Here is a 17,241-nt window from a genome sequence, read left to right as displayed (position 1 = left end):
GTCGTCGCCGGACCTTCCGGCAAGACGACCCCCGAGGTCTGGGACAAAGGAAAAGGTAAGGCCACCTCCGTCGACCTGTCGCCGGAAGTTGGGGGGAGCAACAAGAGGAAGTCTCCAATGATTTCAGGACACTCCTCCCAACCTCCAAAGTCGGCGCTGAAGGCTCGCAAGCGTGTCAAGTCAAGTCAAGTCAACTCCCCAAGTCAAAGCCGTTTGTGGAGTCGGAAGATGATGAGGACCCAATTGTTCAGGTATGTGTTCTGGCTGATTTCTGACATGCTCTCAATTTGTTGCAGCCGATTTCGCGTGGAGTGCCGGAGGTCGTCCTTCCCCAGCGCACCATTGTGGTAAGGAAGCCCCAGTCACCTTGGTCACCCGGTTCCCCCAAGAAGCAATCATTTGGGCCTGCTTCGGTAAGTTTGCATTTTTCGTTTGGACTTTAAATATATGCTCATGTGTCCACAGCTGACTGCCGGCAGTCATCCGGAGGTTACGGTGAGTCGTTTGGACATGTCTGGACCTCCCATGTATAATTCCCACTCATTCCCATTACATTAGAAATCTCCCATCAGTCATCCGGAGGTTCCGGTCAGTCGTCCGGAGGCTCGGGTAAGTCCTAGAAGTTTTCCAGAAACTCATGTGTATTAACAATCTGTCAGGCAACCTCCAGCAGGCGTCCGGAAGTTGAGGAGGAGTCCTCTGATGATACTTCCAGTGCTTCAGATGGTGACCCACCGGCCACTACCACATTTGATATCACCATTCCCGGCCCAGTGAGTACTCAAATAAATTCCCCTTAGTCCATCTACTAACGGATACTACAGAACAACCCCTGCCATTATTGTGTCAAGGAAAATTGGCTCTGTGCGACTTGATTGGACAAGAGGTCCAGCATCCCCTGCTTGTCTTGCATCCGCTGCTCCACCAAGAAGATCAAATGCAACCCTGCATCTCTGGGATCCCCACCCAAACGGACCCGAGGGAAGTCTACCACCGGCCGGACGCGTTCCAAGACACCTGCCCCTGCTCCATCCAATGCTCCATCTCCCTCCTGGTCAAGGGCCCGAACTCGTAGTCAATCTTGTGGCCCTTCCCGAACTCCGGCCATCCCTGCTGCAACCACACCCCAGGTGCAGTCACGTGGTTGCAGCAAGACCATCACTACCAAGAAGACACCTGCACCTGCACCTGCACCTGCACCTGCACCTGCACCTGCACCTGCACCTGCACCTGCACCTGCACCTGTTCCTGCACCTGTCCCTGCACCTGTCCCTGCACCTGCGCCAGCTGGTAAGTCACCCATACTTTTGATGACCGGCTGACCAAATTTTTTACTTAGCAGTCAGGTCTTCCAGTGTCGCAGTGCCTCATGCAGCACTCAATGTTCCCATGCCGGATCTCCATTCCATGGCAATCGCGATTTGGGATGGTGCAGCTCGCATCGCTATTCTTGAGGCTCGGGTGCAGGAGCAGGACGCTAAGATTGATACCCTGCAATGCCTCCATGAGAGCCTCCGGCGCACAGTGGTCGACCGGCACCCTTCATTTTCACTTCCAGACACACCGGCCGATGGAATAATGTTGCTTGGTCAAGGAGGTCCCCCCCGTCCATGTCACCCCTCCCCTCCGCACTTTCCAACCTCATTGATTTGGACTTTTCAGTCATGCAACCTACACCCTTGACGCCTGAGCATGAATCTGCTGTGGTAGGTCCCATGGTTGAGCCCACCCAAGTTCAGCCTGAGGGTCCACAATCCTCCGGCGAAATTGATCTCCCTGATGAACCAGGCAACCTCCTGCCAGAATATGATTCTTCTGATGAGGAGATGGATGTTGAGGGAAAGGTTGATCTTCCTGGTGAGGAGGTTGACATGGCTACATAATTGCTCAGTGATAGATGTACATAAATGTTTTTCCATGCATGTTACCTATGCCACAATTGAATCATTCAATGATCACTCCCGATATCCAGAACTCGAAACTGCAGATTGAGGTAGATATCACCCGAAACCCAAACACCCGAATGTCAAATTATCAGTGCCGAACCCCGAGTCCCAGGTGCCGGGTACTGAGTCCCGACACCCGGAACTCAGGATTTGACATTTTAGACGAACGACATCTTCCAGACATGTTTAAATCAACCTATGTATATCTGTAAACATTTTACTAACCCCCAAACCCCAAACCGAGATGTACCAACCCCCAAACCCCAAGCCCCGAGAGTGCCGGGTCTCAGGTATCGGGTGTCCGGAACTCGGAACTTGGGAGAATTTGGGGAGATCAATACAATTTAATTTACAATCGAGTTGATTGACAACACATTGACTTACCCATGTTTGCAATATATTTTTGTTTAGACATACCGAGTTCCAAGTTCCGGACACCCGATACCCGAGACCCGGCAGTCTCGGGTCTTGGGGAGACTGCCAGGTCTCGGGTTTCGGGTGTCCGGAACTCGGAACTCGGTATGTCTAAACAAAAATATATTGCAAACATGGGTAAGTCAATGTGTTGTCAATCAACTCGATTGTAAATTAAATTGTATTGATCTCCCCAAATTCTCCCAAGTTCCGAGTTCCGGACACCCGATACCCGATACCCGGCACTCTCGGGGTTCGGGGTTTGGGGATTGGTACATCTCGGTTTGGGGTTTGGCACTGAAAATTTGACATATATATTTTTGTGAGTGTTGTGCTTCTGGTGTCCATGCTTAGAAATAGGATTTGTTGCACACCAGGGTTCAGGTGTGGGGTTTTTCCACTTCAGTCCTGGATTATTGGTCAATGCCACACATGATAGATTCATGTTTTTGTGCTTAGGGGTTTAGATTTGGTGGTTGATGGTAGGTATATGCACTGATAGTGTACATGTATCCTATGTGTTTGATTCGCTGGTGGCTACATCAGCTGTATGTCTTGATGGAACATATCTAGGCTCACCCATATATGTAATACACCCCCGTCGGCCCGCCTGTCTATGTATTATCCCCCACGTCGGCCGACCCATCTATGTAATACATCCTATGTTGGCCCACCCGTCTATATAATACATCCTACATCGGCCCACCCGTCTATATAATTATACCCCACCTCAGCCCACCTGTCTATGTAATAAATATTTTATAGCACCCTCGGCCCACCGGTCTATTTGATATCCCTTTCGTCGGCCCACCTGTATATGGAATACACCCTACGTCAGCCCACCCGTCTATGTAATATTCCCCTACCTCGGCCCACCCATATATGTAATACACCCATGTCGGCCCGCCCATCTATATAACAATATTTGCCTTACATCTCTCTTCAGCCCAGCTGTCTATAATATCCTACTCTACATATTACCCAGATGGGCCCACCCATCTCCATGAATGATCATATTCCCCCGGCCCATCCGTCAACATTAAGGATATATATATCATTGGCATACATGGGCCCACCCGTCTCCATCGGAAATAATATGTGTCCCGGCCCATCCGTCATCATCGAGAATATACACAACATGGGCCCATGATCAGCTGGCCCGTCTCATACGGGATATTATGGAGGTCGGTTGGCCCGTATAATACAGAATTTGTCACTGAAGGGGCTCATACTTCCTGGGCAAGTTGTATAAGTGCGCAGTCATAGCGCGGTTGCCCATGGAAGCCTGGAGTGCATTGAAGGTAGTCGGTAGTTTGCTTCCAGTCGATGGTAGACTCGTAGTGAACTTTGAGAAAGTGATGTTCACGAATCTGGTTCAGAAATACATAAATCAGTACAAGACACATACTAAAACAAGATCAACTCACCAAGAAGTTTGTCGGTATGGTGACCCATCTTTCCAGTTGATATCCATACGTTGGTAATGAGTTGTTGATAAAATCGGAAAACTTCTTACGAAAGCCTTGAAACGCACGATCCAATTGGCCGCTGTGGGTCTCGATGTCTTGGATGGCTACGGGCTGTTGCATCGAACCAAGTTTGATGTGCCCCTCGAAAGCAACAGGATTCAGGTCTTCATCATCATCATTGCCCTCTCCTGCCAATGTGCACCACTCATCAAGCACGTCCACATGCGCTCTCAACATTTTGGCTGCGAATTTGTGCGTGTCAACACGCAGTATCTAACAAGATCTTTACATGAGTGAACATCAGATGCTATAATGTTAGAAACATACCTGGTCAGCGACGTCCTTTCCATTTGACCGGTGCTCGTAGGCCTCTTTGAGGGGGCCATGAAGCTTCTCATTCGGATGGGTGCTGTAGTTGCATACTGCACCCTTCATTCGGATGTCCCTAGTTGCGTGCTTCCAGAGATGCGCCTTTGGAAAGTCCCAGTCAAGCTTGAGACCTATGATGGGAGAATTGAGAGCACATTTGATGTATTCCTAGAATGTGTGATCAACAATCTATTTAAAAAGTGAATGAACAAAACATTTACCTTGAGTGCGCTATCAAAAACAAGTAGTTCAGCATCAATTGCTGCCAGCGTGCTTGATGTATGCACGTCGAGACCAATATACATAGCTATCCAATTGCAGATAGCTACTAATAATGTGAAGAAGTTTATACCCTTCTGGGCTGGTCCTCTGGTTCAAGATGTTTACCGCAGAATAGAAGGCTTGCTGCACGTCAGTTAGTATTAGAAAGCCAAAAGCCTCATGATACGTACCTTGGATAGATCTTGCATCTTGTTACCATCACTGAAGGTAATGTGGATGATGGTGCTGAAATGATTAAGATTGCGCCATCAAGGGAAACTAGCAACCCTACTGAAGGTCATGAGTTGATGAGAATCGCCATGTGAATGACTTACTGTTTCTCGACCTTTGACTCTTCATCATGTCCAAGCACTTTGAGGATTTTCTTCAACTCCTCGAGTAGGTGCCTCCACATACCAAGATGGAGGGCATGAAGGCGGTCAAAACTGATGGCTTGATGAGGGTCAGAGTGCGCAACGAGCCAGAAAACATTCTGTTGATGAGATATTAGTAACAAAAACATGGAGGCGAAACGAGAGAGTGAATATCGCTGATAACTTACCGCGACAGCACGCAATCCTAATGCCTTGAGTAGTTCCTCACCTCGAGCTTTGCTGACCTTGTAAACATTGAGTGTGGTGTAGAAACAAAAATACTGTGAGGAACAAATGATGCTCCTGACTGTATCTAAAAATGTTGTATGTTGTGCATTGCCTAGTCTGCTATGCTTGAGATGGCAAGCGCGTTCGACCCTAAAGGGGAAGCGAGTGGAGCAAAGATCTAGAGGTACGCGCCGAAGCGAGGCACGGGAACACGCGCGCGTATTAGCGCGAAGCGTGGGAAAGCGCGCGCGCGTGTGCGGAAATGAGAAAGAGGTTAGACTTAAGTGATAATATGATGCAAGATAAGAGAAGAGAGATGTGAAATATAGACAAAATGGATTTCTACTATGTTCTTCTAGGTAGATAGTGGGTGGAAAGTAAAGTGAAAGGCAGGAAAAGTAAGTTGTAAAAATGGAAAGTAAGTTGAAAAGTCCGTAATAGTATGTACTGCTGGCACTTATATAGCGCACCTAAGCGCTGTAATGCGGAGCCGAAGCGCTACTGAGTAGGTATGTAAAGATATATATGAGTGAGAGTCCATGATAAAAATAAAGACAGAACAATATGCTAATAAAGGAAATGGAAATATATGCACTAGGGAGCTTGGTGGACAGTGGATGGATGCTTCTGGATGGCTAGTGCTATAGGGCGCTCAAGCGCGGGAAAGTGCGCGCGCATATACATCACGAAGCGCAGGAAGTGTGCGCGCATTGTGCGGGAAAGCTGCGCCTCATATAGGGATAACTGTGGGTAGCGCACGGAGTGACACTACAAGTTCATGCTATGTACTCCTTGGTGGAAACTGCCATATCATGCCATGAGAGGCATGAGTCTCTACAGCGGCTATTGCTTCTTCCACTGTTCTAAATGCAAACATCTTTGATAGCTCGCTAAGTTCTTCGAGTGGTACAAGACATACTGGACAGGGACATTTGCTATGGTGGCCATGAATGAGAGACATCATGCATCTAAAAACAGTCCAATATCAGATTGCGGACATGTGTAAGAATATAGAACTTACTGTTCTTCATAATCAGCAGAAAGTACCAGAATAATGGGAAACAACCAGCGTGCGATCTTGTCATAGCAAGTATGTGAATAACCAGACTTTGAGTGTTGCACGACCAGTTCCAACAGTTTTAAGAATGCCTCATGCCATATGATGCGCTTGAGGTTTACGAAGCCTGGCTTGCCTTCTTCGTCTGCATCTTCAGATACCTGCAACTATAATGAGTCACATCAGAAGATTTGATCAGAATGTTGACGTACGATTGGCAACCACCCGACAACACGGCCACTGCCGATGCCCTCTCCATTCCATATGCCAACTGGCAAATTCGCACAACAGACCATGACAGGATATCCCTTTACTGTACCGTGGGACAACAGTCTTGTCTTGTCCGCGTACAGGATGAAGCAGAATGGAGCAGCCTTAATGTCACTTGGAAGGCGACTCTGATTTGTTGATGCTGAGTGAGAGTAGATAGTGATATTAACAAAGATTACATGCCTGGACATCCCACCATTGATCACCCGTCCAAGGCTCATTGTAAAAGTGTTCAAACTCCCTGCCATTGTGCTTGAAAACTTGTTGTGCATCCCAGACAAAATGCGGAGCAAGCAGTGGATTAGCTAACAAATCAAGAGCCCAGTCCCACAGAGGCAGCACATGAGTCTTATACACTCGATGTTCTTTTTTGTAAGGAACAGTGATGTTGTGTTTTACAAACTAATTCACAACATATATCATACAAAATGTGAGATTTATTAATGACATACCGGCGTCACCTGAGCAGCTGCATGTTCCCAAGCTTTGCGCAGCTCATTATCATTTGAAAAAGTTACCTGGCTCTCTCCTCTCGATATGCGACCAATGAGCACAAGGAGCGCATCAATTTGTGATTTATTGAGTGCGGCATTGAGTGCGATCTCCGCAAACTCAAAGTCGCCGCGGGAACAGAAAGGACACCAGGGCTCTTCATCTACAGGGAGCTCTTCCTCAGGATGCGAATTGACACCGAACTCCTCAAACGTTTGAAGGAGTGGTTCACGACCAGCAGAAGGATGATACATCGTTTTGAATTCCATGGGCTGTGGAGGTATTGCAGATTGCGGTTCAACAGAATGTTGCTGGCTGTTGGCTATGCAAAAGAATTAGTAAGCAATACAGGTGAATATGGTGCACGCTTACCTAGGCTACCAGCACCTTCGAGGTTCCCATTGTAGTTCCCATTGTAGGCTTCGAAATCACCAGCATCCAGGTTATCTGCTGGCAGCACAGGGTCAGCTAGTGTCAGTTGGCATTGGAGGAGCACATAAAGAATACGTGAGACATACCTAGAGGACTATGATCCCTGATTGCAGGGGGCGCATTCTGAATCCCAGCAACTGATCGCGATGGGCCAGCACTAGGGGGCGTTATCATGCCCATGTCAGTGTGAGCCTGCTGCCGAGCTGCATACCTCAATATTGTCAAAGGAAACATCAAGAGCGGGTAGCAGAGGACTCACCTCTTTTCTGATCTCGTGCATATTGAATGGCGAACTCCGCTTGTTCCACCTTGGTGTCCTTCTGCTTCTTGCAGCTTGTTTCATGCTTCTTGAAGCCTTGGGTCTTGAACTTCTTGCTACAATGCGGGCATAGAAGCTGCCCTGTCAGAGTTTCTTCGGAGAAGTTGTATTTGCTTCGATGAGTGCGAGAGGGACCCATGGTGATGGTGATGTGATATTGCACGATTGATGAAGTGATTCAAATTCAGAATGTATTGTTTATCGATGTCATTGCATAAGAATATCTCATGCTTTTGATGACCTCAACTGCCTTGAAAGGCACTTTTAATGTACCTTTCAATGCACATGACCCAACTTGTAAGCCGGCGGCATTACAATGGCCTGTGACTTTTTTCCGACAACAATTGCTCGGCTACTAACATAGGTCAATCTGGCAGGTCATAGTAAATTAAGTTGTCATCTTCCACCATTGCCCCAGACACTGAGCCATCTGAGTCACTCGCCGAGTCAGCTGCCTCCCACCTCTTCTGCTTGGCCAATTGTGGCGAAGAAATACTAGTAGTAGACAAGTCCATTTCTGCAACCCACTTTTCCATATGGCGAGTGAGCTCTTTAGCAGATTTCCTGAGATTCTCATTGATGGATATGCGCTCCTCGTCATCTTGAAGGGTGGCAAGATGATGTTCTAATAAATTAATAACACTGTCAAAAGTGATCCTTGTCTCCATGTTGTCCCTCAAGATCGCCTGCCACTCTTTTGCAAGGGGGATAAGTTTTGCGGAGTATGGGTGGATCTGTCTTTTGAGATGGCCTCCTCCGATGAAACTGCGAAAAAGTAGACCTTCCTCAATTTGCAGTCATCCAGGTTGAGAGTCGACCAGCTATCCGGCAATGAGTCGAGTATAGACTCTGCGCGCTCCTTGCCGTTAGGACCACTGTACTTGATACAAATATAGGTGAAGACATAAAAAAGGGACTCGAGGTCATCCCCAAAGCTCTGATAGATGCGAGATGGTAGCAGCACCAAAGTTTTGGAAGAGGATTTCCGCGCTTCTTGCAGTGTTGCCTTGCCCTGCAATTCTGCCATTTGGGCGAGAAGTGCACGTGACATGAAAGGGATTGTGCCCTAATAAACCAGTTAACAAAATTTTATGCGTTCAAGGGAGATATACTTACTGTACCGCCAATAGTATATTCATCATTCGAAGTAATGAATACAGCAAATTCCCAATCAATTAATAGCCCCCTGCTATCATTGGGCTCCCCCATAATCATCGCATTGTAAAGACTACAGTCACAATGCAAAATGCCACGCTCTACTGCCATGTGTCAGACTAAAATACAAAAATCAACACAAGACTCATGTACAATTAACTAAAGCTCACCGATAGCGATGTCCCTAATCGCCCTCACGAGTTCCTTCAGCGTTTGAAATGCATGAAGGAGGCGAGTGCAGGGCTTCATGATGAGGCGAATGTGTGTACGATGGGTACCTCCAATACTTGGATTTTCTGTGTGGTGATAATCCCGTGTGTTGTCAATGATGTTGTCTGACTTTTTGACCAGCCAGTAATCTACTAGCTGTGGAACACCAGGAACACCACTCATCGCTTCTAGCATGTTGATCTCATTTAAGATTTTATCCTCACCGCCCTGAACCCAGTGGTCTTTAATAATATATTCTTCTCCATCCAGACTAACCAGGTAACAGACAGTTCCACAACCAACGAGGCCCTTGGTGATGAAAAGGATCCTCAGCATAATGTAGATCTTGTCCTTGACATGGATCTGGCCGCAGGGTTCTGCAGGCGATTGAGGAGTGTGGGGGAAATGGGAAGGATGAGGGGTAGAGCTGAAGGTGGCATCAGGCCCCTGGGGAGGAGACCGAGATGCAAGGGCCAACAAGGGAGCACTGGTGATCACAAGGGGTTGAAGCGGAATATGCAAAGGAGGAGGGAGAGCAGGGGAAGGAGGGAGGACAGGAAGCTCTTCTATCAGGTCTCCGAGAGACTCAAGATCGTCATTGGATGTTAACTCGGGAGCATAGTCAGCGTGGGGTATTGGCTCAAGGTCATCTTCGGAGGGGAGTATTGAGTCGGCCACATAATTGGCGGGCAGTTCCTGGGGATCCTCATGCAACGCAGCAAGAGACTCGCTGTCATGTTCGGCAGGAGTGGCAATACTCCGAGTAGTTCAGGCAGGAAAGTTCTTGAATGGGCAATAATCAGGTATGACTGTACCTGGGGGTGGGGGAAGCACAACACTTTTCCAGAAGGTGACCATAGAATCATACCCGATACATTCTGGGCTGCCAAATACAACAGCAGCAATGATTTCGGCGAACACGTTCAGATTCTGATGGATTTTGATATGAGGGGTCACAACACCACCAGCATGGTCGTACAACAAGACCCTGAGTTCGCAATATTGGTGTGTGAATGACAGTATGAGTGTGAAATGTCTCCAGGGCTGGTTTCTGAGAAGTAAGTATGCCTGAGTATCAGCAGCCTTCACAATCCGCTGTGCAGGCTTATACTGGCTGTATGTCAGCTCAGCGCATACGCGAATATTGCCCCACTTGGGCTTGATCTCATTGGATAGCACAAGATCAGGCTTGCGCTTGATATCGCTACCAGACACTGCAACCGTAGAATTGCTTGCACTCCATGTGCAAGTTGCAGATAGCGTAATCAGCTTGCTTTCTGATTCAGCCATAGCAGTACTAAGAACATTGAAAAATGACGAGAATATCTCTTCATGAGTGAATTTCTTGACATCTGGCTGAGGAAGAGTAGTATCGGTTGAATTGGTGGATGACTGAGGAGGTGTGGTTGGAAGTGCCCAGTTCCAAAGTCCAGCTTGACTATCATACAGTGGCACAATGTCGTCCGGGGAGTTTTGACTGAAGATGGTGTTGATCTGTGCATTGCGATGAAGTATTTTGCTGAGTTTGATTCTGAGTGTGTCTGCCTGGGGAACTTTGACTGTGAAAGGCTTGAAAATCAGAGGGAGTAGGTGGCCTAGCGAACCATTCGCTGGGGATTGAGGTTCAGTTGTCACTAGACAGTCAAGCTCAACGGTTGTCATTTTGTTTAAGGTAGCAATGTTGTTGACAGGAATTGACATTAGCGATGCCAATTTTATCCCATCGTCGACAGTCCTATAAAAATGGGGCGTATTGGCGCTGGGTAGTGAGGCAACAAAGGTGAGACAAGATTGCTTATCGCCGCAGTCTAACTAAAGTAACACAAGATTCATACAAAAATAACTGGAGTTTTGGCTAAAGCAGGCACATTACGGTGAAGGTACAACAATTCAGATGGTGAGTCTGAACAATGTTGGGTCTTGCAGAACCTAGCTGCTATTCGACCCTAAAGGGTTTCTGGACCAGGCTCAAGGCTCAGAGGAGAGGAAATATCACGAAAACTTGCTGATCTCTCAGACTCATACTGGTAAACTGGTGAAAAGATAACTTCATTATGTAAGCTACAAAAGTGCCAACATAAGGTAAGGTAAAAACAGTCTCTACCAACCCAGCCAGAAATGAATCCCTACAATGGTTCAAAAAAATGGTGTGCTACATTGAAAGAGGGAAGAAAAGATTTTTGTCCCAGTACTTATTGAGCCAGAATTCTGATGCGTGCTCCATACTGTTATATTGAGTGAGACGAGGGTCTGCACTTGTGCCAAAGCGAGGGACAACATTAACAGGCGCCCTGAGCTGGGTGACTGGTATGACATCACCAATGCGAGTCCCGTTTGACCGCTGTAGAAGAGAAATGGGAAGTGGGTGAATATAGGTGGTATGAGATAACTCAAGTAGTCCTCAGTGAGCGAGATATACGTTGGCCCAAGGGGATTGCTACTGAGAAGGTTCCTCTAAGTATATAAAACAGAGGGAAACACTGAACCGGGCGCTTGGTCAAGCCTGGTAAGGCGCACAACGATGAGCGAAAGCGACGTGAAGAGCCGATGGGCGATAGCGGCCGACAATAGATAACGGCGCGCGGCTTGTAACGGAAGCGCGCACTAAGCGGAAGTGGTGCACGTGCGGGTGGTGGAGCGCAGCAACTCTTGATGAGTCAGAAAACTAATGGGCAGAGTTTCTAGTAATGTACGGCGGTGGCGCTCGTATTGTACTTAGATACTTTAGATTTAGGGGGCAACTTAGACTTATAGTCCAACAATGTGTGGGCAGAAAGATCCTCATTATACAATTTATGCGCGTCTATATATACTAAGTAATGTTAAGCACTGTCAAGCGCTAAAGCGAACCGAGAAGCGAAGCGGACAAGATAATATGTAATAAAGGGTCCATAACAGAAAACATACGAAATATGGCCATAAGCGCCGGAGATATGTCAGAATCAATGAAAATAGAATCGGAATACGCACCGACGAACCGAACAGACATGGAATGGATGGACGGAGGATGTGCGACGGAACCAAGGATGCATGCGCCCAATGCGCGACTGAGGAGTGACCGGAGCGCTGGTGCTTGTGAGCGGCCGATGAAGCGCTTGAGCACGCTGTAGAGACTCATGCCTCTCATGGTGTGATATGGCGCTTTACACTAGGAGTACATAGCACAAACTTGCAGCATCACTATGTGTGCTATCCGCAGGTATTCCACTATGAGGCACAGCTTTCCCGTGCAACGTGCGCCATGCGCGCACCATTCCCACACTTCACGATGTATACGCGCACGCGCATTCCTGCGCTTGAGCGCCCTATAGCGCCAGCCATCCAGAAGCACCCATCCACTGTCCACCAAGCCCTCTAGTGCATATATTTCTATTTCTCTCATTTGCATATTGTTCTGTCTTTATTTTTATCATGGATTCTCACTCATATATATCTTTACATACCTACTCGGTAGCGCTTCAGCTCCGCATTACAGCGCTTAGGTGCGCTATATAAGTGCCAGCAGTACATAGTACTATGAACTTTCCAAGCTACTTTTTACTTTTCCTACCTTTCACTTTACTTTACTTTTACTTTCACCTCTCACTTTACCTAGTACTTACTACCTAGAAAGTCGCAATAGAACTCTATTCCTTTACATCTCGCACTCTCACATCTCTTGCATCATATTATCACTTAAGTCTAGTCTATCTATCATTTTCGCATATGCGCGCTGTAGGGATTCATTTCTGGCTGGGCTTGTAGAGACTGTTTTTACCTTACCTTATGTTGGCACTTTTGTAGCTTACATAAGCAAGCAATCTTTTCACCAGTTACCAGTATGAGTCTGAGAGATCAGCAAGTTTCTATGATATTTCCTCTACTCTGAGCCTTGAGCCTGGTCCAGAAACCCTTTAGGGTCGAATAGCAGCTAGGTTCTGCAAGACCCAACACATTGTTCAGACTCACCATCTGAATTGTTGTACCTTCAGCGCACACTTTCCCGCTGTAGGGATTCATTTCTGGCTGGGCTTGTAGAGACTGTTTTTATCTTACCTTATGTTGGCACTTTTGTAGCTTACATAATCAAGCAATCTTTGCACCAGTTACCAGTATGAGTCAGAGTGCTCAGTAGTTTTTATGATATTTCCTCTCCTCTGAGCCTTAAGCCTGGTCCAGAAACCCTTTAGAGTCGAATAGCAGCTAGGTTCTGCATAGACCCAACATTGTTCAGACTCACCATCTGAATTGTTGTACCTTCACCACGCTTCGCACTAATACATGCACGTGTTCCCGTGCCTTGCGTGCACCTGCGCTTTGTCGCACTTCACTTTGGTGCATACCTCTATATCTTTGCTGCACTCGCTTCCCCTTTAGGGTCGAATGCACTTGTCTTCTCAAGTAACGCAGACTAGGCAAAGCGCGACCTTACAACATTTATAGATACAGTCTGGAGCCTCATTTGCTCCTCACAGTATTGTTGTTTCTACAGCGCTGTGTGAGATATGAGTCGCGCTATATTGGGAAGTGATAGTGACAATGGGATTTTAGATCCCTGCAAGCCCACAGAGATATTAGTCTCTACACCACTTCGCCCTCTTGAGAAAATGTAACTGCGTAGCTGGTTTGTGCTCGCTATTGCTAGTAAAGCATTGCACATAAGTGGGGAAGTGATCCTTCCAAACTTCCTGTGTGCCTGTCTTTCTAATCAGATGCAGAATAAGCCTAATTTGAGCGATGATATGGCCTGGAAGCTCAAGAGTTAGAGAGCATATAGAATAAGTAATGGAAGAACATCAATCACCATGAAGACCATCAGCAGGCCATGAGTACCCATCCTCATTATTGAGGATAACAGTATCATATCGACCGAAGGTCCAGATGTCGGAAGGTGGTGCACAGTTAAGGGTCTGCGCAGGTCGCGCATTGGTGGTATTGTGAAATTCCATATCCTGAAGTCAAAGTTTGAACCATATTTGCAGTTTATTGAATGGAAGCGAAGCATTGAACCCACTCCTCCTAGCCCCTCCAAGCGGATGAACGTGATCATACCCATGAGTATCTTCACAACGAAGGAAATCAGCGATGGCTGGTCATAAGTCGGGAAGGCCGAATTTAAGGGCAGCATTGTCGACAGAGATGGCCCTGATTGACGGGCTGTAAGTGAGATGAAAGGCTGTACGTCCAACAACGAAGGTGCATAATGGTAGAGGGACTGTCCCTACCTCCCTGCACTGGAGGACCTTTGCCATTGCAAAGTAGTCAGTGATCGGACGTGCATATCCAGGGTACTTGACTGTGGCCAAGAGGTCTGCAGGGAGGTCATCGTTGTCATTGTCATTGTCATTGTCAACATCAGAGTCAACAATGTCATCGTTAACGTTGACGTGTTGGTCCAGGTTGGTTCGCAGCCTCAAGTCTAATAGACTTGTTGCGAGGTCAAAACAACGACATTTGTCCACGTGGTCAAGGTGATGACATATTTGTGAATCGTAGTTGTTATTATTACTTGACCGTGCAGGATCTTTGATCTCAGTTATATGTGCGTGCTCTGTAGCATCCGCACTCCACTGCATGGTGACACCGGTGTTGCATATACTGGGAACTATATTGTGCATAAGCTCTATCTTCGGGATGTACCAGTTATCGATAGGCTTGTTGTGTTGTCCACGACGAAACCCAGCAGCTGTGATTGCATGTTTGTTGCCGTGAAATTCGGCCAGTGCTGCAGAAATACGCTCAATATCATGATCATCGATCCGTGGTGACTGTACGAAATAATGAAAGTCCATCAGAGCTTGTACAGCAGTCATAACGGCGATGGGTACCGCATCCGCACTGACCACAATAACCGAGCACTGTATATCATGTTTGGCACGCCCTGTGACCTGCTTCAGTTTTGAAATGCCACCATGAAAATGGCAAAATCCTGTCACAGGCTGCAACACTGAGAAGCGGAAATCAATCTCTGCTTCCCCAACCGCACATATGATCCATTTGACATCATGATCATAAAACTCGCAGTGAAGATGGTGAAGATTTTTGAGAGTGAGGAAGTGTGATGGGTCAGCAAAGAGCCAATCCTGCCAGAAAGGTTTGTCGACACCGTTTAAATGAAACTTCTGCGCTTTGCGGAAGAAAGCTTCAATATTATCAGGATTGACCTTTCTCCAGATGGCAGCTATTTGTGCTAGTGTTGTTGAACCAGTTCGAGGCTCGTGTCGGAAAGAGTCGCCAAATTGCTTGAACATGGCCATAGTGACCGGGGAAGTTTTGCCACCAATGGTAGCCAGCATCATAGCCTCTGGAGTGTCGACAATGTAACTTGCGAGAGGAGTGAAACAGTAGTGACTATGCCCAACGGGATCCGACAACATGATGCCCTCGTGGGCAGCCTGCTTAAGTGGCTCTAAAATGATATTCAAGCATTGATGGACTAGGCGATCCTCCAGCATGCCACGCATATGTTTCTTTTTATAGAGGAATTTTGGCACCGGGAGCAGCACAGTGAGCACAAAAGAATTAGATGACATCTTGAGTCGGGTGGACATGGGTATATTAGTGAGGCTTATGAGGAGCGGGTGCACGACTCTGTCGCCTGTCATCATAGACACATTTGTCTTGTCAGATGATAAAATGGTCCCAAGCAGTGTCGCACCTCATGGTAGAGCTGACTGCGTCGAAAATGATAAGTACTGAGACTACCTTACATAAACGAAGATACACACCTGCATTTTCCACGCATCATCTCCTGTCATCCATTCGGAGTACACACAACACAGTCGCTGCGCCGTGGTATACACCTTGCAGGGCATAAAGTCTAACCAGTCATGAATGGATGGATGGTTAAGTATACTGGAGATACAATCCAAGGGGTCATGCCAATATAATACGACCGGTGATTTCGTTGGATGTGTCATCTTAATTACTTGAGACATCCAGCATGGACCGCTCAGCAACATTTCTGCTCTGCCTCACAGTTCCTTGGCTGAAGAGAATGACAGAGGAAGAGCCTTAATCTTAACATACACTTTGTTAGACTTGACTGATTGAAAATATTGAGTACTTACCATCCCGAGTGACAAAAAGCTATCTATCTTCCCCATGCTTAATCCTGAATGAAGTAGCCATGACCCAAGCTTCCAATCTTTCTGGCCACTGAACGGGTAGTAAAGATTCCTTGCATGGTGCACACTGTTTTTGTCTGAGTTGAATAAATCAAGGAAAGTATGACCTGTGCCATATGACTGGGAAACTCTGGGGAACCAGTCGATGAAGCCACCAGTCGTTGATATTTCTTCTTTGTTAACAAGATCACCGGTAGAACAACCCTCATTGAAATCAACATCACCTCAAGTATCCTCACCCCAGCCTCTAGATCTGTCATCATCTTCATGCGTGTTTTCGAGGTGAGCATAATCGTTGGGAATACCAAGCTCATCGTTGTCCACGTTCATACTATTAGTAGACTCATCGGTGCGCGCAGACTCCAACCGAATGATATCTTGTAGCCAGGTACTACAACCTGAACAAGGCTGATTCGTATGCCAGGCCACAGCGACCTCATCGTGGAACCCATCTCTGCTGCACAAAGGACACTGGAACATAGTAATATTAAGTTCTAGAAATATGAGACGAGTTTGTATGTATGTGTGAGAAAGGACACATATGACGTCCTTTCTCACACATACATACAAACTCATCTTATATTTCTAGAACTTATGTCTGAGCCGACCCCACTTGTTAGTCTTAACATCCACAACAACCTCCCTACCTCAATGAAAACATCTGATTGCTGCCCTTGGTGCTGTGTTTTGCATGCAGGTTACCATCAATGTCTCTGAACCCCGGTGAAAACTGGCGACCATGACCGCGATCTCTCGGAATTGTATGATGTCGCTGACACTATTAGCTCTATGGTAAGTGGCTCAATATTTCTACCAGCAACTATTATCTATCATCTAACATACTTGTAGACCATTGAAGACACAGACGACCTTGAAGCTAACTTACTTATGGAACTCGCGAGAGCCAGACGAGAGATATTCAGAGCCAAGAAATCCCTGGCTGATTGCATGGTCCACGAGCATGAAGTTCTGGCCCATTTATTGAAATTTAAATCTAGTATATCCAAGCACAAACTGGACAAGGCAGATGTTGGATTGGGGTATATGCGGATCGCCTTTAAAAGACAAGGTCTTTCTCATCACGTGTTTCCCCATGCTTCACACAGTAAGTCTCCTGATACATTGATATTCATGGTGCT

At 46.8% G+C, this 17,241-nt stretch overlaps 3 protein-coding genes across 3 annotated transcripts; all 3 read right to left on the bottom strand.

Moving 5' to 3' along the window:
• Window positions 1-4,088: 4,088 nt before the first annotated feature.
• On the bottom strand, window positions 4,089-7,770 carry F5891DRAFT_979439 (uncharacterized protein; the record flags this gene model as incomplete). The annotated part of the gene is made up of 14 exons (XM_041376888.1): window positions 4,089-4,112; window positions 4,157-4,366; window positions 4,420-4,505; window positions 4,528-4,603; window positions 4,651-4,705; window positions 4,795-4,952; window positions 5,981-6,029; window positions 6,083-6,279; window positions 6,331-6,530; window positions 6,568-6,790; window positions 6,841-7,202; window positions 7,253-7,348; window positions 7,399-7,515; window positions 7,572-7,770. 14 exons carry the CDS (start codon window positions 7,768-7,770, stop codon window positions 4,089-4,091), a joined length of 2,052 nt encoding a protein of 683 aa, XP_041227202.1.
• Window positions 7,771-7,996: 226 nt separating this feature from the next.
• On the bottom strand, window positions 7,997-10,697 carry F5891DRAFT_1187500 (uncharacterized protein; the record flags this gene model as incomplete). The annotated part of the gene is made up of 5 exons (XM_041366858.1): window positions 7,997-8,365; window positions 8,413-8,697; window positions 8,748-8,890; window positions 8,957-9,726; window positions 9,865-10,697. The coding sequence occupies 5 exons, from the start codon at window positions 10,695-10,697 to the stop codon at window positions 7,997-7,999; spliced, it is 2,400 nt and encodes a 799-aa protein (XP_041227201.1).
• A 3,371-nt stretch (window positions 10,698-14,068) lies between these two features.
• F5891DRAFT_950385 (uncharacterized protein) lies at window positions 14,069-16,243 on the bottom strand (the record flags this gene model as incomplete). The annotated part of the gene is made up of 3 exons (XM_041374958.1): window positions 14,069-15,633; window positions 15,754-15,926; window positions 15,978-16,243. Coding segments are annotated over 3 exons (2,004 nt in total), but the record flags the coding sequence as incomplete, so codon positions are not given.
• Between the last annotated feature and the right edge of the window lie 998 nt (window positions 16,244-17,241).

The sequence above is a fragment of the Suillus fuscotomentosus genome (genome assembly GCF_016647785.1).
Source record: "Suillus fuscotomentosus strain FC203 chromosome Unknown F5891scaffold_21, whole genome shotgun sequence".
Lineage (NCBI taxonomy): Eukaryota > Fungi > Basidiomycota > Agaricomycetes > Boletales > Suillaceae > Suillus > Suillus fuscotomentosus.
Note: the sequence above shows the minus strand (reverse complement) of the source record. Positions and strands in the feature narration are given on the sequence as shown.